Raw genomic sequence first — 17,081 nt, 5'->3', positions numbered from 1 at the left:
TATATAAATAGCTCCACTTATTATGTAGGAACATTTCTGCAGTGAAGATCTCAGTGAGACTTTAGCGTGCGTGTGCGTGCGTGCGCGCGCTCTTCCTCCCTCCACCTCTGCCTGGCTGTCAGCTTGCCTCGACCACGTAGCAGCTTCCTGGCAGCGGCAGCAGCTTGTGTACTGTCCTCACTCTGACACACACACGCGCGCAGTCAGTATCAGTAGCCCATGTAGAACCACGTAGCACCAGCTTTGGATTTTAACCAGCAACAGCAGCGGGAGCGGCAATGGATCTCTTTGAATTCGACTTTTTCAGAGACTGGGAGCTGGAACAACCATGGTAAGTCCTGCACACACTGCTTTATTATCCTCAGTGTTTTGTAATATATGTGTGCATCTACTGTGGGAGGCTTTGTGAGAGGGATGAGCGGACACGGCATCCCCGCTTTTCAGGCTAAATCGGGGCTTTAAATTGCGTTTTGCTGGAGGTAGAGAGCCAGTCAAAGTGCGTCCGGGGAGAAATCGTGCAACCCGTCTTTCTTTGTCACAGTCAAGCTGCCGTTGTTGCTTGACGATCCGGGAGGAATGCACACGCAGCATGCACATATACACATATGTACAGACACACGCAGCCAAACGCCGGCTTTTACTGTCTCATTTCTATATTAAGGAATGTTTGATTTAAATGTGAGCTCACACCGGGCGGTGTGGCAGAGCGGTGACACGGTCAGCAGCACGGGCAGGATCAAATCCAAAAATGATTTTTAAGGGAACATGTAAGTTTGGGAGTTTGATAACACGGTGTTTATTTAATGTGAGTCCAGAAGACCCGGTTTTCTTGGCGGAAACTGTTGGAGTTTGGTTGAGTTTCCTCTCCACCTTGTGCAGTACAGGTGCTGGGTCTGTTTGGTGGGATAACGGCACTGGTTCACACGGTCATGGGCCCAGAATGGAGCACTCAAGTTGGATTGTCAGTGGAACCTAAATGTTTGCATGTGTGTTCATTGAGCATCTGTGTAGTCAAGCAATTATGCTGAATAAATGCTAAATTAAATTGGCTTCACCTTTCACATACAATATTGCTGACTATACTAAATCAAGTGTGAATGAATGAACTGTGGTCAGCCTTACAGTCTGCTGTCATTTGCACGCTGGAGTGTGTTTTTTTTAAGTCTTGTTGATTCATTGTTATGAAATGAAACAACTGTCAGAAAAATCGTTGAATTGTGTGGGGTTTTTTGTCATTCTTTGGTTTCAGTGTCCCTGGTGTGAGGATTTGTTGAATCTTATTGTCACTGCAAAATAAGTATCTTTTAAGTTTTAGAAGGCCAGACGGGTTGAAAAAGTGACACTTAAACACACCACACAAATGGCAGCCAATGGCCAACTAGCACCTACGTTCTGCGCCTGCATGACAGAAATAACTCCCCCTACCAGCAGGTGGCGGTATCCGTATTTGCCATTCAGAAAAAGAAGGAAGAAGAGCTGGAATGCGGAAGTATAAGTTATAAACAAAACACCTTTCATTCCAAACAGCTGCTGTTTAAAGCCGTTGCTAATCGAGAATATGTCTGATAAGAAGTTGTAAATGACACTGTCGTTCACTGCCCTCGGCCTTTTGGTTGTAGAAGAAGAAAGAAGGTTGTGGAAGTGTAAAACAAGGAGAAACGGCACCAAATGGGTGAAATCACAAATACTGCAGTGACAGGCTGAAGGGGCTTTCCCAAACCAATCTCGTCTCATGCACTGACTTGCTAAGCTCAACAGCCAGTCAGAATGGTTCCTCAGCCACTGATGAAGCCCAACTGGCCAAAAAGCCGCCAGCAGTGACCAACTAGTGCCAACGGTGCATGACACACCAGGAGGACGAGCCCTGACAGACACTCACTGATGGTGGCTGATGGCCGAGTGTCGGCTTGGTTTATCTCTGTCCTTAGTCTCTTGGTTGGACCGAACAGGAAATGCCACACTGCTGTAGGTCTGGGCTCACTGAGGGACTGTGTTACCATTACATTTGTACACTGACTAGAGTATGGTTTGACCAGAGTCCGAGAGCATAGTGGCCAAACCTGATCCAAACCCAACGCAGTTGAGTTTGTGCCATCAAAAGAATAATAATCATGTAGGCTAACACAGAATGCAGCCTACACACACACATGGAACAGTGGCTGTGCAGTGGTTCATAGTAAAGCCAAAGTTACATAACAATTGTTGTACTGATGGTAAAATAACGACCACCAACACCGTTATTTAGTCACAAAGCAGGCTATGATCTAACAGCAAGCATACAAAAAGTACACAACATAGAAAGCAGCGGCTACGCAAAGCCAGCATACGTCTAGCCTACGTTAATGTCTGAGTGACATCCTATTAGCTGGATGTGAGTTGATGGTTCAGAGGTTGTGCTATAGGCCGTCATTGTGAATGTACTGGGTATTTATGCATGATAAAATTATGATGGATTAGATGTTTTAAAGAAACTGCACCTTTATTTTTTAATTAAAATTATGTTTATTTCACTCACTACCTGCCCACATCTAGTTTAGTTTTTACCCATGGTCATACCCGTGAATTAATACAAACATTATTTTTACTCGTTACACATAATTTTTTCTGGGTACCCATGGGTACCTGACCCGGAGCAGGACTCTGGCAGAGACTCCCATGGGGAGAGGTTTTAACATCAGGAGGCTAAAAGGTTTAGAGGTTTAAAAGATGACTAAGACCTGTCATCTGCAGCTGTTCTGTTTCTGTGCATAATTTGGAATTTATTACAACATTGATTGGTACAGAATTTAGACGTGAAAAGTAATGGAGCTATAATATTCGGAGCAGCTTGCAAGTTCAAACTCAGTTTCCAGTTTAGACTAAAATGTGCATGTGCACTGCATTTATATAGAGCTCTTTTACCTAAAGTGCTTCACTGTTTCACCTCTCATTCACCCATTTAATGCCAACACTGAAATGACTGGATGACCCCCTCCACCTGCTGAGCCCTGTGTGTGTGAACGTGATGGGGAGGGATGGTAATCCATGTTCAGGAAATTCTTTCCAGATAAACAAAATTATATAAATTTCACATGATGATGAATAGTGCCAGGATGTTTGATTACAAATGTTTCCCTGCTGGATAGATACTGCGCTAGATATATTTTGATGTGCTGTTTCATAGTAGTCTGTGCAGTGTTTTGCAAGTGCAGCACAGCTGTCCAGATGCTGATCTGGTCAGTTCTGGCTGCAGTATGTATGAAAGTGATATAAGGTGACATTAAGAACATCCATGCATTGTCAGGAACCCCTTCTGGATGAAAAGAATTATAAAACAAATACACCTTTCCGGGTGAAATAATAAGACACATTTCACAACAGTTTTGACTGGATAAATACTGTGCCAAATATATTTGTGGGCTGTTTCATATAGTAAGGAGGATTGTAAGAGGAGTAGTATATATAACAGCCTCTCCATTTTAACTCTGTATTACAGTGGGAGCACATTAACTTGGCAACTGTGTTGCTGTTTTGAATCCGTATTCCAGTGGGGAGAGTGTGAGCAGAGAAAGTGACACTCTGCTGTCCCTCAGCAGCCACCATGCAAGGGCCCTGGAGCAAGGTACTTAACCCCCCGCTGCTGGAGTGGAGCTGCTCAGGGCTCAACAACAAGCTCAGGGTGTCTACACATGTAACCCTCCCCCTGCCACCACTCCATCATGCTGCTGCTGTCAGTGGGTTCTGATGGGAAATTGGGTTCACATGCAGAAATATGCTTTATTTCAGGAGAGAAAGCACAGCCAAGTAGAAGAAACAGCCGGTTAAACAGGAGAACAATGAAAGGAGCTGCTGATGGTTTGAGTAGGTCAGAGGCAGCACTTGTCATTTCCTCAAAAGCCTAAAAGACTGTGTTTATGTACAGGGGGACTGGACCTTTACCCTAAACATATCTTAGTGTCAGAGGTTTTGCTGTAAACACCTTAATTTTGGTGGCTTTCTTTTAATATCACAGAAGCTACAGAAGATTATGTTTATTTGTTTGGACAGAATAGTTTTACCTCTAACAGTTCTAGTCAAACAATTTGAAATAAATCACTTTGTGATGAAACAGAAATCTCCAGCTTGGCACAGGGTTACAGGTAAATATTAGGCCTGTGACTATTACTGTCAATTTTTTTTCTTGATTCAGTGTTTTGCCTATAACGTCACAAAACAGTGAAACCTAGAAGTTGTGATTTTCAGTCCAACAATCCAAAACCCAAAGATATGATGAAGAAAAGCAACAAACTGTCACAGTTGAGAGGCTGAAACTAGAGAAACGTTTATTTCATCAAAAAGTGAAACGATCCAGAATTGACTATCAGAGTAGTTTTCAGTTAATTTTCTTGTTGCTTAGCTAATCAATCAACTAATCACTTCAGCTCTGGCAGGCAGTACTTCATTTTAATTGGTCACTAGTCAGCAAGGTGAGGAATCACTGTGTTAGGCGATTATAGAAAATGTTACAAAGTCAACAAGCAGAGCATTTTGATTTATCAGGTATTTATTTAGCAGACGTCAGTAAAGCAACTTTTGGTGTTTTTTCCATCAGTGTGGCTCAGCCCTGCCGAGCCAAGGTGTGCAAGCTGTTCCCGAGTCAGCACGGTTGTGTTTCCACTGCACCATAAAACTCAGTGTTTATCTCCTGCCCGAGCCGCTGGGATGCGATACATAACTCATAGTATCAGTGTAGTGTTACTAGCTTGCAACATCGAGCCTTTGGTGCCTTTTAACCCTTCATCAGAAGACCAAGTGAGAGGCTCCACTTTCAAATCTTGCTGCAGTGAAATTATGGATATAAAGTCGATGCTGAAAATGTAAAGCCTTTCCCTCTATCTCAGCCACTCACGTGCCTCGATGAGCCGGCTCTGTTGAAGGCGGAGCTCGGCCCCACTCAGCCCTGAACAGAAGCAGGGCTGGCTGAGGCCGAGTCAGCATGTTTACCCCCTGATGCTAGGAACAGATGGAAATGGAGGCCAAACCCTCGATTAAAGCAGGCTGACCTGTGCTGATGGACATATGCCATTTGACACAGGAGGCTGATGTTCTTCCCTGTTCCCCAGTTGTACAAATAATTTCAGTACTGCTCCAATGCATGTTTAAAGGCCCTGACAAACAATGATGTCCTGTCAACTGAGGCACTTGAATGGGTCATTTTTAAAATAGTGACTACAGCATTTTTTTGTTAAGCGTTAAGGGCTTGTTGCCAAATGTTAGTCCAAAATGGGGCATTTTATGTGACGTATTTCCAAGAATTTTTGTACCAGCATGTTTATTTCTGCTGTAAAGTTGAGCATTTTAACACCGGACTCTATGGGGACTGACTCCCTTTTGGAGCCAACCTCAAGTGGTCATTTGAGGAACTGCATATTTTTGGCACTTCTGCATTAGCTTCTCAGCCTGGAAGGTTGCCACTTGGTGTCAGTATACTTCAAAAGAAGTGGGTTGTCACACAGTGGCTGAAACCCCCTCCCACTACACCTTTCCAGTGTTGGAACTGCGCAGGCTGCATGCAGAAGTTGTGTTTTTTTTTTTGTTTTTTCTTACTTTTCAAACCCAGCAATCCAACAATCACACTCTGCTCACCCAGCCATTGGCCAAGTGTAAGTGTGCAGAGCTGAGAGACTCCTCTTCGAAGCTCTTTTCATGATCTTCACTCATCTACCCCCATCACTGTCCACTAGTGAAAACAAGTGCCACACATTAAAAGTGTTTGAGAAGACACAGTCTGAACGCCATTATCCCCATTTGTACAAGCCACTGTGTGGAGACTACAAAGACTTACAAGATTTACAAAAGAATTTCTTGAACAGAGATCATGAAAGAGTTCGGATGCAGCCAGAGAAGGATATGACAGTAGCACAGCACCATCAAATGTGTCCGTTAAGAAGAGGTACACTTTTGCCTTTAGACATGGTTGGATGACACATTATACACTGTTGTTCATTTGAAGCATACTGAGCCCTTAAACCTTTGTAATGGAGACAGTACAGCACATAATGCTGCTGCTCTTATCCAGCGTCTTCTGTTAAGAGCTCTGGTGTAGCCGGCAGCTCTGTGCTAATAAATGTTAAAATGGACTCAACTGTCAGAGATTATAAGAAGGATAACACTGTTTCTGGACCGTGAAACACGCACAGAGGTGGTTATTTTTCAAGTGGCCCTATTTTCCTTAAAATTTTACAGTGGATTTTACAGGCATAAAGGATGACACACACCTTCAATAGAAACCATGAAAATCACTCAGATCGGAGTTAAAAGTCTGTCGCTCGCCATTGATGTGTGGCTTCGTTTTGACAGTAGATTTTCCCTTTAGGGGAGAAAAGAGAGAGAAAACAATCTTGAAGCTCCCGATGCCTTTGTTAAATCTGAACAATCCAACACTGTAGGTCTCCTCCTCCCCCTCCTCCTGAAGAAATACCCTTTCATCTCCTCTCCTCTTTGTCGCTCTTCCTCCCTCCTCCTCCCATCTCGCTCGGAGATCGGAAGGCTTTGCATGATTGTAATAGGGCTTGCACTGAATGTTGTGTACTCCTCGGTGTAATTGCCCATCATGTAGCTGGCTAATCATGGCAGTGGAATCTGGGGGAGATCGCTCTGAATGTTAATTGACGCTGATGGTGATTGGTTGAACCATTTAAGTAGTTAATTATGGAATTGATTACACATATTGTCAGCATGGAATTATAAGATTCCAGCTGTGTTCACAAAAGTTCACATCTGGAGGAAGACACTGATTATTATTATTATTATTATTATTACTGGATCTCATTGATTTTACACAGAGTTCAAATATAAAAATAGATCTGAAATTTCCACAGTTGCAGTCAAAATGTTGCTTCAAGCCCTTAAAAAAACTGAGTCTAGGGAAAAGCATGCAAGAACAGATGATGGGATCAGCAGGGAAAAGTGGTGACAGAGTCAATTTATAGTCAGTGATTCCAATATTCAATCTGCCCGTCAATCCTTCCGAGCTCTCAATCAGCTCAGTCACACGTGCAAGCTCACTGTGCCCACAATCATTCATCACACTGCTGAAATTTCCATCCTCGCCGCGTGATCGGCCTCGGCTTGCCAAACCAGCTCTACTTGACGATACTTCACACCAACATCATCAGTGACTCAGAGGCTGTGAAAGGAAGCTGTGTCTTATCCCAATCGGACAAGAATTCACAAACAAATGCTTCACAGCTAACAGCAGATAACACTGAAGGAAGTCCTCTATATGGAAGAAAATCTTTTTTATCCCTTAATGGTGATGCAATTATCCCTCAGGGCTGGAAAATGGGAGCTCTGTCAGCAGGTGTGAAGAAGCTGCAGTAACAGCGGTCCGATCACCGAGTCAGTCACTGTCCATGGTTCTGAAGTTTTAGATGAGAAAATAAACTGTATCCTTTCAACTTTTATACTTGTGCATTAAAAAAAACAAAGTCTTGATTCCACATACAGTACATAAATGAATGTAATTCAAATATGCTCAAAACATTCTTACCAATGGAGATGGACACACAGTCCAAATATTTAGAATATTTTATTTTTTAACTGATTTCATTCATTTTAAAAAAGGTACTGGTATAAAACTGATCTGGTCAGAAAACCAACAAAGTGTTCCTCTGTGAAACCTATGAATAATTAAGAGTAGAGCGGCAAATAATTTCTTTTATTGATTCATCAGTCAGTTGTGTTTCTGATTAAACAATTAAGCACTGAAAAAAGGTGAAAGGACAAAATGTCAAAGAATAGTTAAACATATACATCACAGTGTAGGTCACCAGAGCCCTCCATGCCATCTTCATACTGTGTTCTGTGCAACCAACAATCCAAAATTAAGACAATGCATTTTATAATTTATACACTGCATATTGTAGGGTAGCTAACAGCTGCTAAATGAACATATCCAACAGGCACTTGGTTTCTGTCCACCTGACTAATCTCTACTGAGTTTTCACTCTCTTTTCAGCTCTGTTTCAGTATAACTAGTAAATACTATACTGTACTCATCAGCTAGTCACTAGTGTGTCTGATTTTGTGCTGGGCAGGTAGTTTCAGAGCTTTCTTGTAGACAAAAATAAGTGGTCTGTTCCAGGATGACAGTGCCCCCATCCATAGGCCACAAGGGGTCACTGAATGGTTTTATGTATGAAAATGATGTGAATCATATGCTGTGGCCTTCAGTCACCAGATCTCAACACAGTCGAACACCTATGGGAGACTCTGGAGCAATGTGTTAGAAGCTGAGAAATGAAGCCAACGCGGAAATGCCAAAACCTGCAGTTCCTGGCCACCAGCTCTCTAGAGAGCTCCACTCATGCTCCACCTCTTTGCCCATTTTTGGATTAGACCTACCAGGTGGAGTGAAATGCTACCAATATGGTGATGGCCAGACTTGAGTTTCAAAACTGCTCTTCAGTAAACCAATGGGTGACGTCACAGTGGGTTTGTCCAGTTTTTATATACAGTCAATGGTTAGAAAGCGTCTCCACCAGCATCATAAAAACACAATGTGAGGGTATATCTTTTGGAAGAATGGTGTTCATCCCTCCCAGTAGAGTTCAGAGACTTGGTGAGTCAATGCCAAGGTGCACTGAGGCTGTTCTGGTAGCACGTGGTGACCCAACACCTTACTGACACACTTTGTTGACTTGTCCTTTCATCTGTCACCTGTCTGTGGCTCCAGTTTTGTTAGAACATGACACAAGGCCATAAACATTCAGTCCAAGTACCACATCTAGGGCATATCAGGGTTAAAAATTGTGTGTCTATCATACCTCAGGAGGAGACATGAAAGAGGCAAACTGTTCTCAGCTGAATTGCTCTGGTGTGGTTACATACAGTCTTTCACACATCATCATCACTTATTGCTGACAGTTCCTTTTCCAACGTCCTTTTAGCATTTGGAGCTTTTACAGATATTAGAACCTTGCAAAAGATATCTATAGAAACACTAGGTGAGAATAAATAAAACAGTGCTGACATTCATCAAAGTGGTAGAAGAGATTATAAAAAAACTTCAGTTGCAGGAATCTTTACAAATCATAATTAAGGAGATGGAGCCTCTGAATTACTGTAATTGTTCAATAGATAATCCACTTACATTATCACACCTTACTTTCTAAATACCCTTATCTTATATGCTTTAAAGTACATTTAGATAATTAAGGTATAAAAACTGGGTGTAAAACTTGTACAAATATGGAGGTCAACTGTTAAAACTTTATTATTGAGTTAATCTATGGCTGTGAGTCAGTGTGTAGACGTTTTAGGGCTTTCACGTGCTCCATATAAAGAACTAAACCATCTGTTCAGCTTCTTCAGTGTCTTATAGGAAAATAAAATAGTAACTATCTGGATGGGATATGCTTCTGTATGTTCGGAGTTTCATCCTTACAAATGGAAGCTTTTAAAATTGACTTCTGTTCCTTAGAAGTGGATGGCAGATCTAATCCATCCAAGAAGAACTCCATAAACTCTGAAACAGCTTGTTGTACACAGCCGACTGAAAATATCTCTCACATCATATGAAGTGCTACCATCCTGAGTTAAAGGATAAAGCCAGTGATTTTCTAGTTCTACTTTTCCACAAATTCCAACAAAGATTTTTGTGTAGTCACTGTACTGTCAGTGAATCCAGACCCTGATTTAGCTCATTCATCTGCTATAAATGTGATGGCCATTCTTGGCCTTTGAAGGTGTTTTTTTTTTTTATTCTTTAAGCATTTCTCTAGAGGAAGAAGCATGTTATCCAGTGCAGCGGTGGTGTGGCTCACTGGTGGCTTTTAATAGATTTTGGACAGCGGAGGTCTATAACACAGACCAATGAGCTAAAGCAGATTCTGGATTTAAGACTTTACAGTGAATGCCCACAATTCATTGTTGGTTTTAGTCTCTGTACGGGATATTTTTAAAATAACAAAAACATATCAAATTGCTGCCTTTACCCTTTAACCCTGACCCACTAAACACTAATATTACTGTTTTTTCCCAAGGGTTTTGTCAGGTATTTTGTATGCTATTTCTATATTTATGGTAGAAATTATCTAAGTTTTCTTTAACACGATAATAACCTTGTATAAGTGATACTATTTAGCCTTCCAGTTTAGCTTTGATGCAATTAGTAAATGTACAGTAGAAGTATAAAACTTACCTTAAATATATTTTGATACCAACTCATGTTTCATGTACAGTAAAAGTCTAAGCTTAGTACCAGTCATAAAAGAACCATCAACATAAACATAAGTACTCAACAAAGACCTGATGAAAGCATGGCCCGTAGGAAGAACTGGCTGGTTTAACTAAAAAGAGTTGAGTAGGTTTTCAGCAACACAGAAATAATATAAAAATGAAACTGTTCGGAACACATAAACAATGCCAACCAAGATAAGGCATTAACTACAGTATAATTTGAGGCTTCTCTATTGATCAGAAACATTAACAATAATTAAATTGATAATTAAATTACTTTGATCAGTAAACTTGCTAAAACTGGATTTAGTTAGTTGTGCTGTGGCCTGCAGCATGTTTGAGTTACATTTCAGTAAAGTAACACTATGCCAAATTCGCAATTAGCAGTTGCTGTTTGCTACAGTCCCGTTGGACACATCGCCAGCTGTCAGTGCATTGGTTTCATACTCCATCAGATACTGGTTTTAAAAGGAGTGTCTTTTTCTACTATTTCTAAGTGGAGTTGTGGACGTTTATTTGCAGTGGACATCTGAGATCATGATATTCTCGGAATGTGTAAGTAACACAAAATGTTTAACGTGTCTTTTTTAATCAAATTGTAGCAGCGGGGCACCAAGGGGTTTTAAGTTGCCTACCTTAACTGCCTCCATTGTTGTTTGTGTTGATAAGGAGCCTACACAACAATAACCAACTTTCTGTTGGTTATATAAGGTTTTGATATGTGACTGGAGGTCTATGTGAGCTTGGCAATCTGATGTATTTTATGTTTTTGATGCAAAATATGTTGGCTATTATTATTTTGTAAGTGTTTACACAAAACAATTAGCTAATTCAGCTGATTTTGTTTGGACATCTGTTTGACACAGTATGTGATTAAATGTAACTAGTAGCCTAATATAAAACATGAGTAGCTCTCAGCCGCTTTCATTTTTCCAAAGTGGAGTAAAAAAAGGTTGGAGATCCCTGTTTTACACCATTATCCCCAAAAGTCTTTATACATAGATTTGGATCATGTTTTACATCACAAATGAAAAAGGGTGGCATGTTGTCCAGGGTGGACACCATCTCTCACCCAATGTCAGCTGGGATTGGCTCCAACATCAGAAGATAAGACTCAGCGGGCTCTCAGTGGCTCAGCGGGGTGCAGTCAAGAGTCACTCTTGAGTACTTAAACTGAGGTACTCTGTCTCTCTCAGCTGCAATATATTTATTAAAAAGACACAGAGAAGAGAAGATGCACTGCTCCCTCAGAGCAAACGCTGTTTAAAACATTTCACATGTAAGCTGCCTGAGCGTTAGTGTGTCAACCAAATGCACTGAAATGGAGATCGTTGCACTGTTTCAGTGTATTATCTTCTATTAATAGTCTGCAGAACTTGCAATTGTCTTGTCAGTAGACTTGACTAAAAGCCTCGAAACTACTAATTAGTGTTACTATAAAGCAGAATAGTGCACATACTGTACCAGATCTTCCCCATGGGATCACATCACTAGGCTTCTGTTGTGGCTGCTGTTCCAATACTGGCAGAGTCACTGTCTTCTGAGTCTTTTCCACCTTTTAACACTCATATATATCTGTGTTATTATGGCTACAGAATCCTTTTTATGTCTTTTTTAAAGATTGCTTTCAGGGTAGTTTTCTTTATCAGGGGATACACAGAGGAGAGATAAGGGGAGGGTGAGCCACATTCAAAGCCACAACACTGGGAGAAGGACAAATTGTCATATCCTTCAGGTATTAACAGAAATTTTACATTCATTAGAAGACAGTGATAAAATGAGATGTTTACTTTTATTAATGATATTTATTTCTTTAGTTAAAAAAATTTAATGAGCTGCAGATATTATTGTTACGTAGACTATCTTGAGGAAGGAACTGGAGACGAAAGTTGCCTTTTTCTCCCCAACATACTTTGGCAACTGCACAGAACACAGCAAAGCAATCCCACCAACCCTGAACTAAATACATCCCACCCAGAGGGGCATTATGGGGGATCCTGCCAGGTGCTCCCCCCCCCTCAGGCATTCTGGGGAACCCCGCCAACTGTGTCTCTGCCCCCGGTGCTACATGGGAAAGCAGTGTAGGTGTGGACGAGCCCCTGGCTGGCTCTGGTAACGTGTGTGACTCTCCAACTGGCCGCTTCAGCGTCACGGTTGGGCACATCCCTTCCCTATCAGCATTGTGGAGAGCCACAGCATCTGATCCCAGGCAGCATGTAGCCCCAGGCGCATTCACAACAGCCCCCCAACTTTGCCAGCAGGTCAAGGCCGATGAGGCATGGATCTTGAATGTTGCCAGGCCAAACCTGTGCTCAACAGTATGGCCAGCAACAGTCACTTCGAGCATCCTCTCTCCATTTATCTGCGCGCTCCTGCCAGGCACTGTGGCAATATGGAGCTGGGTAGCTCTGCAACCCATGGTCTCTGCCCTCTTGTCCCCGGCAATGTCCCTGGATGTACCAGAGAGATGGTGGACCCCATGTTCACCAGGGCGCAGTACCATGTGCCCTCGAGTTCACAGTCCAGGTATAGTCCGTGTGTCTGGCCAGTGTGGCTGACCCACAGCTGTGACAGCTCGAGGGTAGATGAGTGGTCCAGGTGTGCTGGCTGTCATGGCACTGGCGCTAGGCAATAGGGGGCGATGGTGCCCTGCTCCCCACATCACTCCCACTTCCTTGTGGAAGTGATGGTGGCATGGCAGCAACCTGGCAAGTTGCCTCCTCCTTGCCGGTCTCTGGCAGGTCTCACCCCACAGTAGCCGTGACATGGGGCACAGAGCCCCACCCCAGTGCACAGGCAGTGGTCTCCCACTCCACCGTGTGCTCCAGGGCTTCACTCAGGGTTCTGGGGTGGGCCAGCTGCACAAACTGATGACTCATCAACTCACCCTGGATGGCAGGTGGACGGAGGTGTAGGTTTGCTGGCCCAGGCTCCCGACGTCATAAGCCAAAGCGTGGAGGGATCCTCCCAGCAGCCAGGTGTGGTGTTTAAACTGTGCAGGGCATCTTGCAGGTTGACTTAGCTGAAGTGTCTTTGAAGCTCACTCACGAGGGCTCCGTAGTCACTCTGCTCATCCCGGCTCAGCAACATGACTGGGCATCCTCCGTCAGCGACAAAGCCAGCTGTAGCGCCTTTGCCTCCCCCAGTCAGTGAGCAGTAGCGGCTAACAGTTCAAACTGGGTGAGATATGCTTCTCAGCTGCGCCTACTAGAGAACTTGGGAAACTGCAGAGCGGCACTCCACACGTGGCCTTCTGGTTGGATTTTCATTGAGCAGGGGGTTGGCCCAGCTGCCCCTAGCTTGGACTCATCTGCTTGCGGTTCCAGAACAGCCAGCTGGTCAGCTGATGCTGGCTCTGGATCCCTGCAAAGCAGTCTCATTTTGGTGGACTCCCACTGAGAGCAGGGTGGCAGGCAATCCCCCGACGACTGTGGGGCCTTCCACTTCAGTTGGGTCTTCCTCTCACTTCTGTCGACTCCCATGGCTTTTCCCCATCCCACTTCTGACACCAGTGTAATGTAGTCTAGTTTGAGGAAGGAGCTGGAGACAGAAGTTGCCTTTTTCTTCTTTTTATTCTTCCCCACACACTTTGGCAACCACACAGAACACACCAAAACAATGCCTCCAACCCTAAATAAATCCCACCCAGGGGGTTTTTCGGGGGACCCTGCTAAGTGCTTTCCCCCCAAAGCGTTTTGGGGGACCCTACCAGGTGTCTCTCCACCCACAGTGCTACAGTATTCACTCATTTGGTGTGAAACCTGAATTAGGCTAGTTTATGAAGAGCTTGCCTGAAATGACATTCTCTAATTTGTTGTTAATTAAGAATTTAATTAGTTCATCAAGTATTTGCCTGCAATAAATGAGTGATTAGTTTAAATGTAGTACAGTGTTTGTTCTGTATGACTAAGTCGACCAGCAGAATTGTGTCATGATAGTGCAATATGATGTAATTTAATTGTCCTTTTGTTTTTCTGATAACACTGACCTACAGTGGCATTACATGATCAACTCAGGCTCCGTATACAATAGTCTATAGGGAGACGCACACCACTGCTACTATGACTGCAGCTCATCAGTACTGCAAGTAAAGATAAACACTATCATCGTGATTACTACTGTGTCTTTCAACACAGTTTTAACTGCTGTATTTTATTAAAAAACACAATTTAGCCATGTACACTATAAATGTCGTGACTGGCCAAGGCATAGCAGCAGGAGGCTGTGTGTGTGTGTGTGTGTGTGTGTGTGTGCGCTGGAGGATTTATAGAGAGAGAACAAGAGAGTGGGAGACTTGGCAGTCAGCACCAGGTAGCTGCTGCCCTTGTGCCCCCAAGATACCAAGACAATACACACACACACACGCACACACACCCCAGGTCTTGAGGGTGGCAGAGCCATCTGCCAAAAGGAACATGGTGCTGAGGAATGATAACGCATGCACACAGACCCACACATACACACTCTTTTTTTTGACACGCATGTTTGAATAGCTATGTGAGGACATTCATTGGCATAATGCATTCCCCAGCCCTTAACCCTAACACTTAACCATCACAACTAAAAGCCTAACCACAACCCTTCACCTAACCCTTAACTGAGACCTAATTCTAGAACCTTAACCCTAATGTCTTGGCCCTCAAACAGCCCTTTGTAGGGGTCTGAGAATGTGAGGACCAACCAAAATGTCCTCACATTCCTGAAATCTTTTCACTCCCATGGTTTAAAATTCAGACCGGTCCTCACATTCCTGGCCATACAAGTATACAAACACACAAACACATATATACAGATATACAGAAACAAAGCAGGTATCAGCAGTATCACAAGTGCCAGCTACAGCAGGGAGAGAACTTAATGGAGCACTGCATCCAAGGCGGTGTGTGTATATATTTTAATGTGGCAGAGAGGCGACTTAGGTCAATCTTTACACAGACGAACTGGAACTCTGTCTTTTAGTGGGGGTGTTGTAACCTTCTGCTTCAGCAGCTTCATCTTGTCCAGCATCATTATGGTAAATGCACCAAGACATTACAATGTTTCTGGCAGAGTCCTGCACAGGTCCACATTTATAAACGCAAACCTGCCCTGCTCCCAGAAAGCTCAGTGCTGCTGCCAATCTGCTATCTGTATTTATCTTTAAATCAGAAGTACAGACCCAACTAAATAAACTAAAAATAAAATAAAATAAATAAACCATTAATGGATGCAAATTGCAGAGGGACAAGTGTCCAAGCCATACTTCCATTACATTATGTTTGCTTGCGTTTCCATGCACACTGTACAAGTCGTCCATAATTTGCATACAGCTTGCATGCAGAGGTGGATCTAGCAAATTTTGGACAAGGTGACTAGGCTGGGGCACGGATTCAGAGAGGGGTGGCACATTTAAAATGCTTGCAAAAGTAAATGAAACCCATAGTTCTATGAAATAATAAACCATAGGCTATTAAGAACCAAATAGTTTATTTTTCTTTAAAAATGACACACAAAGTGCTTTCGTTAGCTACTTTGGCTCTCCTTATTTATTTCTGGCTGGGGACATCGCTGCAGCACAGTGGCTCCCCCCATTCAGGTGAATCTTATCAAGTACTCCACAGCAACACAGTTAGAGAAATGGATGCAAATATCATGCTGCACGCATGATATAAAACAAAGCTAATTTAACCAGTATCAATTATAAAGCACCAGAAAAATGTTAGTTGTATTTAAGGCAACAATTGTCATAGTTTTTCATTCATTAATACCGACAAGCATCACTTTTTGACTCTGGCAGGGGGGTGGCCAATAAGATTCTGGTGGAGGCAGGTGCCACCCATGCTTGCACGTAGCTAGGATTTTTTTTATTTTTATCTTAGAATTTAGGAGTTTAAGCACCTTGCATGAGTTTACATTCAACAATTACTGTAAAAGTTTTTTTAACCGGCTGATTCTGGTGTAGACTCATTATATTTATATTTTATTACTTTTAATTCAGCGAGACAAATAAGGATTTCACAGTTTTTTTCCTACATTTATACAAAACGGAAGAGACTTAACAGAGAACATTAGCAGTTGAGTGTGTTGATGGAAAATTTTAGTCACATCAGTCAGGCAACCCCCCGCTAAATATTACTCTCAACAGGTTTTATGACTTGGTTGTGTGTGTGTGTGTGTGTGTGTGTGTGTGACTGCAGCACATTTGCACGAAAGAGACAGAAGGACAGCTAGAGCCAGTTAGCCTCACAGGACAATAGATTAAACACAGAATTTAAAATGAAACAGACATAATAAAACTGAATTTGAAAGCAGGGAGACATAGAGGAAGCGAGTGTGAGACAGAGACGGAGAAGGCTAATGACGTAGCTTTTCTATCCAAGGCCAATTTACTGTGAGGTTTCGAAAGGTCATCTCCTACATGGAGGCCTGTCTGTGACAAATTGCATTATTTACACTGGGCAGAAAGAAGCAGCAAGAGCCAGAGAAACACAGACAAAAACAAGAGAGAGTGAGCAGGAGAGTGTGTATTTCACTGTAATTGGTCCACAATGTTAACACAAGAAGACATTTGTTAACACTCCACCTAATGATGCTCTTATCAAAGCACAACACCTGCATTTTTGACATAGAGCTGCTATGTCCTACAAGCCATAAAGAAGTTTTACTGCAGCATTTTAATGTTTTCATTTTTTGGCACAGGTAGGACTGTATATACAGCACATGAAATTGGTAATTTAAAAAAGAGAACGCTCAGACAATTATCTTCAGCATTTTTGCATGAACATCATTCTGTTATGCAGTCCTTCACTGATTTCAATAACACTTGCTGGTTTATTAAAATTGTTTTATTTAGTGCTGTACTTGTGCGTATGTCATGCAGGAAAATCTTTTGTGTGTTTGAT

At 42.6% G+C, this 17,081-nt stretch overlaps 1 protein-coding gene across 1 annotated transcript in view; it reads left to right on the top strand.

The window, feature by feature from the left end:
* The first annotated feature begins 54 nt into the window (after positions 1-54).
* The window catches only part of aff2 (AF4/FMR2 family, member 2), a 159,342-nt gene continuing 142,315 nt past the window's right edge, over positions 55-17,081 (top strand). Inside the window, exon 1 of the mRNA XM_020595533.1 lies at positions 55-331. Within this exon, the coding sequence (XP_020451189.1) occupies positions 279-331 (53 nt within the window). The 5' untranslated portion in view covers positions 55-278. The remainder of the gene's footprint in view (positions 332-17,081) is intronic.

This window comes from Monopterus albus, unplaced genomic scaffold (genome assembly GCF_001952655.1).
Source record: "Monopterus albus unplaced genomic scaffold, M_albus_1.0 scaffold27.1, whole genome shotgun sequence".
Classification (NCBI taxonomy): domain Eukaryota; kingdom Metazoa; phylum Chordata; class Actinopteri; order Synbranchiformes; family Synbranchidae; genus Monopterus; species Monopterus albus.
The sequence above is the reverse complement of the archived record's forward strand: the minus strand, read 5'-3'. Positions and strand labels throughout refer to the sequence as shown.